The sequence below is a fragment of the Triticum aestivum genome, chromosome 4D (genome assembly GCF_018294505.1).
Source record: "Triticum aestivum cultivar Chinese Spring chromosome 4D, IWGSC CS RefSeq v2.1, whole genome shotgun sequence".
Classification (NCBI taxonomy): domain Eukaryota; kingdom Viridiplantae; phylum Streptophyta; class Magnoliopsida; order Poales; family Poaceae; genus Triticum; species Triticum aestivum.
Window position 1 is genome coordinate 125,467,016 of NC_057805.1, and position 8,218 is coordinate 125,475,233.

Genomic DNA, 8,218 nt, shown 5'->3' on the forward strand with positions numbered 1-8,218 from the left:
GTTTGAGCACTTGCCAAGCGAGGGGAATTGAAAGTGAGGAGTCAATGCATTGGCCGCCCTCAACCACTTCGAGATGCACGACGTGCGCCTTCGACTCATGTACCGCAATGCCCCAAACCGCACCAACCCGTGCAACATGGCACATGAATCCAACCAGAGCCCCCTCTGCATCAAAACATCACTACCACGCCAACCACGGGAGTCAACGACATGTTCGTGCTCGTCGATCAGCACCAGCTATCGCCCCTCGCCTCCTCGGAGCAGGAACCTTGGCCAAAGAATCTCTAAACTCGCCGTGTGAAGGTTGGGAGCTAACACACAGGCAAGATGTGTGTCATAAGCCATCTTCGTCTTCTATATAACAAGATAAGGAGTCCTCGCCCGTACGGGAATATGATAGAAGGACATAATAAAAATAAGGATATTGCTAAGGGGAGACTTCACTAAAAAGCCTACCAACAGTGCTAAGCATTTTCAGCTGCCAATAAGCACACGTAGTTTAGTTTTCTTGTCTTCAAACGGTTTCCAATCTTTATGTTTAATACTTACTTTTTTTTAAGTGGGATGCCCAAATATTTCATAGGTAAATCGCCCACTTGACAAGTAAAAATCTCTCTATTAACTATCTCTCTCTTTTCTGTGTGTGTGTGTGTGTCTATGTGCGTGTAGCTTCACCAAAGGGGAAAATTCACTCTTGAGGAAGTTAATTTTGAAACCAGACATTTGTTCAAAAGCACATAATGATTTTAAGATTTTAAGCACTAGAAATATCACCATGCATGAGGAAAATTGTGTCATTTGCATACTGCAACATATTCACCCCTCCTTCTCTGGTTTTCTCTAGCACCCCCTAACGACCCCAATATTTTTTGCATTATCCATATTAATAGCAGGGCATATGCTTCTAAATCAAAAATTAAAGGGGACATGGAATCTTCATGCCTTCGATAAGAGTGAAGTGATGGTGCTGGGATACCCACCGGTAGAGGCCCAGGGCATTGCGGACCGGCTTAATTGCCGCCTGGGTTCTTTCCCCACAACCTATCTGGGGATCCCCATTAGTGACTCACGCCTCACCGTAGCGGACCTCCGCCCTTCCGTGACCCGGATGCAACACCGGGTCGAGCCCTGGAAGGGCCGGTGGCTATCGAAGGCGGCTCGGGTAATCCTCATCAACTCCTCGCTGGCTAGCCTCCTCTGGTTCCTCATGAGCTTCTATAGACTCCATGAGACGCTTCACCAGGAGGTGGCCAAATATCAGTCCAGATTTTTCTGGGCTGGCGAGGGGGACAAGCAAAAATACCATATGGTGAGCTGGCCGGACATTTGCAAACCCAAGGACCAGGGAGGTCTGGGGACCTTGTCCTCCCGTCGCATGAACATTGCTCTCCTGACCCGATGGCTATGGCGTATTGCCAACGGGGAGGGCGGCCTCTGGCTTACCATCATTCAGAATAAGTACCTCTGAGGACAACCTCTTGCTTTCTGCCAGCGCTTTGGGGGATCCCAGTTCTGGCAGGCTGTGATTCAGCTCCTCCCCGTGCTCCGGATTGGCACTTCCATCTCGGTGGGTTCCGGGTCCTCGACCCTGTTTTGGTTCGACCGCTGGCTTGGGGATTCCCCTCTGGCCGCCCGCTTCCCGGGCTTATTTGCCATTGCGGCAGACCCCCGAATTTCCGTCGAAACGGCCCTTATGGACCTAGGGCGCCTCGCCTTTCGGCGCTCCTTTGGCCCCCAGGAGGTTGACGCGTGGGACGCCCTTCTACAGGACATCGCTCTCTTGCCAATGCATCTAGAGGGCGCCACCGACTCCATGGCATGGCATCTGGAGCCCTCGGGAAGCTTCTCCATGAAGTCTTTGTATGCTGCCATCGCCCCTTCGCTGGCCCCTGAGCCCTTTAGCCTAATCTGGGACATTCGTCTCTCCCTCAAGATCCGGATATTCCTCTGGCAGTGGATCCAGGGACGTCTCCCCTCTGGGGTGGAAGTCCGCAAGCGCAATGGCCCTGGGGACGGATGTGTCCCCTGTGCGCCACGGTGGAGGATTCGAACCACATTTTCTTCAACTGCTCCACTGCCCAGTTCCTGTGGTCGTGCTTCCGTGAAACGGTCGGCGGACAGTGGTGCAATTCCAACTTCCCTGACCTACTCGCGGAGATCCATGCCTCCTCCCCGCGTTACCGCCATATTAGATGGCTGTGCATTGGGATCCTTGCATGGACGCTTTGGAATATTCGCAACAAGCTCGTTATTCAGGAAGTGCCTCTGCGACGTGCGACTGACGCGATCTTCAAAATGTGTGGCTATTTGCAGCTTTGGCGGCCGCTTAGCCGCCCCCAGGACCGGAGCGTCATCGACACCCTCCTCACCGACCTTCGATCGATGGCCTTCCGCATGGCGCCCCCGCTTCCGCCACCGCCGCCGGAACCTGATTAGGCTGGACTCGTCCGTGGCGGTCTTTTTGTGTGTCCTTTTGTTCTTAGGGCTTCTTGAGCTGTGCCCTCAGCATTAACCCTACTGGTTCCGTGCGGTGTGTGCGGCTGTGACTTTGAGTGTGTGTGTGTGGGTGTGTGTGGGTGTGTGTGTGAACTCTGTTGGATGTTTGGTTCGGGCGGTTTGCTTTATCTATAAAGCGGGGCGAAAGCCTTTTTCGGTATCCTTTAATAAAAGTATTAAAATAAGGACTTACATAGTAATTAACTTCTATTCCAACATGGTCCCAATAATCCAGTCATTTCATCTATCCGGGAATCCTTTCAAGGAGAGCATCTTAGGAACAAAAGACCATCTGATTTTATCATATGCTTTCTCTAAGTTAACTTTGAAAAGAATAGTACTCCTGTTTTTTTAACATGCATAGTATCGGTAGCCTCATGCAAAATTATGACATCTTCCCTAATATAAATGTCTTTAGTGAAAGCAGTTTGTATGTGGGGGGGGGGAGGGGGGGGATCGAAGAGCCCACCACCTCACTAAGTTTGTTTATGAGAATCTTAGTGGAAATTTTATAAGTTTATAACTAACATTAAGTAAACATATAAGTCTTCATATTTCCTTGCCTTCTTTTGTTTTAGGGACTAAAGTAATAATGTCATAATTCAGCCTAGCAATGTTGATATTATCTCTATGGAAATCATCAAGCATCCATTTTATCAAACTCTAGAATTTCTGGTAAAACTGGCTACTATGTTCCATAGAAAATGCAGCTTTATATAACTCTTCCATTGTCTCTAATAAGCTTGTCCACATCCTGAGCTGAAATTCTATCAGCCAAGTGACTACTATCAAATGAGCATAAAATGTGAGTTCACATGGGGGAAATGAAGAATATCTCATATGCAGATTAACTTCCCAAATATCAGAATTACTCTTAATTAAGAGCGAATAAAGAGTTAGTGCCAATAACACAACACTATCAGTATTTCTTCAACGAATTCTAACAAAAGAATCGATCACTACCTCTTCTTCCTCCTGTTCACCGCCGGCCGCCCATCTCTACGTGCGGATTAGAATTTAGAAGCGAAACAGAGCAATGTAGTAGATACACATACACTCTGCTTCTTCCTCCTGTTCACCGCCGGCCGTCCATCTCTACGTGCGGATTAGGATGTCCTCGAGGGAGATGTCGAGGGAGAGCTGGTGGTGGAGTGACCCGGCGGGGCTGGGCGACGGCGTGGGCGTGGTCTCGGCGCGGCACATCGGGCAGCTGGTGTTGCCTGCGCGGAGCCAGGTGTCGATGCAGTCCTCGTGGAAGTAGTGCAGGCACTCCGGCAGCACCCTCACCGCCTCGCCGTCCGCGAAGTCCGCAAGGCACACCGGGCACGTCGGCTCGCTCCACTCCTCGTCCTTCCGGTACCGGCACACCACCGGCTTCGCCACCAGCTGCACCCGCGACGACGAGCTCAGGTCGCCCACGCTCTCTTCCGGCTGCTCTTCTTGCTGCCGCGCCGTGGCACCTCGCCGTCGGCTCCCCCTGCGGATTCTCTCGCCGTTGCAGCAGCTGACGAGGATGCAGTGGTGCAGAAGGAGCACCAAGGCCACGGACATCACCACCAGGAGGCCGATGAACACCGGCGACCTGTACGTGGACGAGCTCATGTTGAACCACTTCATGTGATGTGTGTACCTACGTAGTACTACCTAGGCTAGGAAGCTCCGATCGAGGTGAAATGAGCCATGGACGGAACATTAATCGGTCGACAGATGCAAGCTACCGGACAACCCGAGAGCGACGATGGTTACGAAGCTGCTGCATGGTCGATTGTCGATGCGCGTCGCTGATGCCACTGATGGCGACCTGCATCTGTTCCCTTGTGCTTGGAAGCTAGTAGCAACAACACAAACTAAGCCTGCTTATTTTCCTTGTTTTTTGTTGCTAAACATGGCGAGATCAATCAGACCGGGTCAAGTGCTCAAGATCAGTCCAAGCTGAAGATGAATAGTTAACATATTATTCGGTTGAATCTGGCTTAGCGAATCAGCAATCAATCGCTAAGCTTATTATATAACCGGCATCGTGAGTGACACACAGCCGGTCTAGCTAGCCTAGTGTGTGGTGTGGTAGCGAGTGACTAGTAGGAAGAATCGGGGCAGAAGACGATCTTGAGCTCGCCGGGCTGGATGCAGCGCTGCGGCGTGGCCTCCACGTCCGTCGGCGTCGTCCGAGTGTCCGGGCACCTCTCCTTGAAGAAGTGCCCCTGGCCCTGGGCCCTGCACCCGCCGGCGGGGGCCCTGGCGTCGCGGGGGCAGTCCACGTCCAGGTCCACCGCGCAGCCGAGGGACGGGCACTGCCGGCCCTGCTCGAACCCGTGCGGCGTCACCATCACCGGCAGGTTGAACCCGTCCACCAGGCTCACGCTGTACTCCGCCAGCCCGCCGGACCCGTGCACGCTCACCTGCGCCACCGTCACCGGCGCCGGCGGCATGCCCGTGTCGCACCTGGTCACCGCCGCCGGCGAGGAGGAGGAGGGGGAGGAGGAGTCGTAGTCATCGCTGCTGCTGCAGCCGGTGCGCGCCACGACGCGGCCGGACCACGCGCCGGAAGGGAACGACAGGGTGACGAGCCCCTCTCCGCCCCCGTCGAGGCGGCTGGCGGCGTCGTCCAGGTCGGGGATGGCGGGGAGGCCGATGTTCGGAGTGATGAGCGGCCACACGGGGTACGCGCACAGGTTGTGGAGGGTAAGGTTCGTCGCCGTGTCCTGGGAGGTCGCCGCCATGGGAGTGAGCACGGCGAGCACCAAGATGAGAAATGCCTTGGATGTGGGCATGGCGCAGTGGTGAGGGGATCACAACCCAAGTACTGATGTTGATCATAGCCTCATGGAGTATATAAGGGAGGTGAAATTGTGGTGGTTAGGTGGCAACAAAGGCATGCATGCATGCATGGTTGCGTGTAAGGAAGCATGCATCCATCGGCAGAGATGGCGCCTCCAACTAACTTAACTAGGTGATTTCCCCGCGCCTTGCTGCCGGATTTTAAAGGTTAATTTTGGATACATTCTATATGAATAAAATGATCTACATCGAAATCTATTATTTTTAAAAGTAATTATATGTGTATGTTGGACTATTGGAGATGGAAGGATTAAATTGGGGTATGCATGTGCTATAAAATAGTTCCAGTGGATGATGACGTGGCACATTTGATGATGTGGAGGGCTGCATGTTGAGAGAATTAGACTTAGTGGGGATCAACTATTTATGTATTAAGATTTCTCATGCTTTGGATGGTCAGTGGAAATCAAACTAATTGCTTATGCTCTTGTTCAACCACAAACCTGTCACATATGTATTTACATTTGAACACCAACTGCATACCAAGTTTTTGTCAAAAAAAAAGCCCCCGATATATCTAGTTGCCAAATTTGGCGTGGGTTCACCTTCATAGCCCGAATCCGTACATAAACATCGGTGAATGTGAATACGACGGCAAGTTGTCATAACAAGTACTCTCTCCGTTCATTATTACATTTTAGTGTGTTTGTTTACTCATTTCAGTGCCCATATTGAAACACCACCTTATAATAGTGGACGGAGGGAGTATCAAATAATATGAACCTGAAATTAATAGATTTTTGGAGGAGAGAGAGAGAGATATATTTGCATAACCCCAATGAGAAGAAATCATCAACGAAACAGAAGAAATTGTAAAGAAAAAATGGCAGCAATACAAGAAGCAAAGGTGAGCACATATGCAAATGGGCTAACACCTACTTCCTCCGTTTCAAAATAGATGACCCGACTTTATACTAATTTTACTAAAGTTAGTACAAAGTTGAGTTATCTATTTTAGAACGGAGGGAGTATGAAAAAAATAGAATATGGGAACAATGACATGTTAGAAGGACCTCTCTGTACAAAATACATGTACGAAGACGTCAAATGGTGTGGACTAACACCAATGAAAAGATTAACAAATGCTATAAGCAACAAACAGGAAAATTTATTGGTCCGTGAAAATGAGACAATTAAACCTATCCAAACCCATGACATCATAAAAACATGAAAAGGTGGCTAAAATCCATGAAAACAATAGCAAATGGTGATAGAGAAGAAAAAATAGTGGGGTCAATAAAGGTGCAATAGAAAAAAATTGTGGGCTAAGAGCATCTCCACTCGTTCGGCCCAAGGAGCACCCGGTGATTGTGGTTTGGCCCTTCGCCGGCGCTTTTTTGGCCCTGGGGACGATCTAGTTTCGAGTCACACCCCCAGGTTCAGCCCCAAGGCGCGTATAAATTCAAACATGACATTTTCCGCTACCCAAAAAGACGCCACAAGTTCGGCGATCAATGCCACAAAGTTCGGCGATCACCATACCATAGTTCGGCGATCAATCATACGCGAAAGTTCGGCGTTCAAAAGGAAGGACGTGTAGGCAATGCATCAAACGACGGCGTGCTCCTCCGGCGTCGGGCTGGCGGGAGTCGGCGTGCTCGGGCTGGTCGTCGTTGGCGCGGCTTATGTGTTGGGCGTCGTGGAGGCATCATCACTCGGGCTTCGCGGCGGTGTTGGTGTCGGCGTGGGAGTTGGCGCGGCCGTCGACGGCATCTGGTTCAAGATGAGGCCGCGCTCCGCCAGGTACCACGCCTTGACATGCTCGTCCATCGTCGACATGTCCGTCCCCATCAGGAAAGCCGGGTAACTATTCCTTTTCTTCGCGGCGACGTTGGTCTGGAGTAGGTCGAGCTTGATGGCGCTGTTCGTCATCAGCGCCGACCACCGCGCCTCGGATTTCTCTTCCCTCTGGGCGGCGTGGTTCTTGGCGTTGGCGATGCACTACTCGATGGACGCGTGCAGACGCTCGGTAGCCAGCGCGGCGTCCTTCTCCGTTTTAGCTCGTTTGTTGCCGTCAGGGCGCCCATCCGCCGCACCCGGCGTCGGCGCGCCTGGCTTGTACGTCTCCTTGGCCTTGGCGAGGGTGTGGGTGATGCCCCCGATTCAATCGTACACTAATCATACACGCAAACATGTACAATCAAGATCAGGGACTCACGGGAAGATATCACAACACAACTCTAAAAATAAAATAAGTCATACAAGCCAGGGGCCTGGAGGGCTCGAATACAAGTGCTCGATCATAGACGAGTCAGCGGAAGCAACAAAATCTGAGTACAGACATAAGTTAAACAAGTTTGCTTTAAGAAGGCTAGCACAAACTGGGATATAGATCGAAAGAGGCGTAGGCCTCCTGCTTGGGATCCTCCTAAACTACACCTGGTCGTCGTCAGCGGTCTGCACGTAGTAGTAGGCACCTCCGGCGTAGTAGGAGTCGTCGTCGAAGGTGGCGTCAAGCTCCAGGGCTCCAGCATCTGGTTGCAACAACCAGGTAGAATGGAAAGGGGAAAAGAGGGAGAAAAGCAACCGTGAGTACTCATCCAAAGTACTCGCAAGCAAGGATCTACACTACTTATGCATGGGTATCTGTGTAAAGGGGCAATATCGGTGGACTGAACTGCAGAATGCCAGAATTAGAGGAGGATAGCTAATCCTGTCGAAGACTACGCTTCTGGCAGCCTCCATCTTGCAGCATGTAGAAGAGAGTAGATTGAAGTTCACCAAGTAGCATTGTATAGCATAATCCTACCCGACGATCCTCTCCTCGTCGACCTGTGAGAGAGCGATCTCCGGGTTGTATCTGGCACTTGGAAGGGTGTGTTTTATTAAGTATCCGGTTATAGTTGTCATAAGGTCAAGGTACAACTCCAAGTCGTCCTGTTAC

At 51.1% G+C, this 8,218-nt stretch overlaps 2 protein-coding genes across 2 annotated transcripts; both read right to left on the reverse strand.

The window, feature by feature from the left end:
* Positions 1 to 3,444: 3,444 nt before the first annotated feature.
* Positions 3,445 to 4,293, reverse strand: LOC123099783 (E3 ubiquitin-protein ligase Os04g0590900-like). Its single transcript, XM_044521875.1, has one exon. It carries the CDS (start codon positions 4,111 to 4,113, stop codon positions 3,592 to 3,594), a length of 522 nt encoding a protein of 173 aa, XP_044377810.1. The 5' UTR covers positions 4,114 to 4,293; the 3' UTR covers positions 3,445 to 3,591.
* A 136-nt stretch (positions 4,294 to 4,429) lies between these two features.
* LOC123099782 (osmotin-like protein) lies at positions 4,430 to 5,312 on the reverse strand. Its single transcript, XM_044521874.1, has one exon. It carries the CDS (start codon positions 5,265 to 5,267, stop codon positions 4,572 to 4,574), a length of 696 nt encoding a protein of 231 aa, XP_044377809.1. The 5' UTR covers positions 5,268 to 5,312; the 3' UTR covers positions 4,430 to 4,571.
* Positions 5,313 to 8,218: the final 2,906 nt, after the last annotated feature.

Coding starts and splice junctions, on each gene's coding strand:
- LOC123099783 (XM_044521875.1), bottom strand. CDS start 4,113: ATGAAGTGGTTCAACATGAGCTCGTCCACGTACAGGTCGCCGGTGTTC.
- LOC123099782 (XM_044521874.1), bottom strand. CDS start 5,267: ATGCCCACATCCAAGGCATTTCTCATCTTGGTGCTCGCCGTGCTCACT.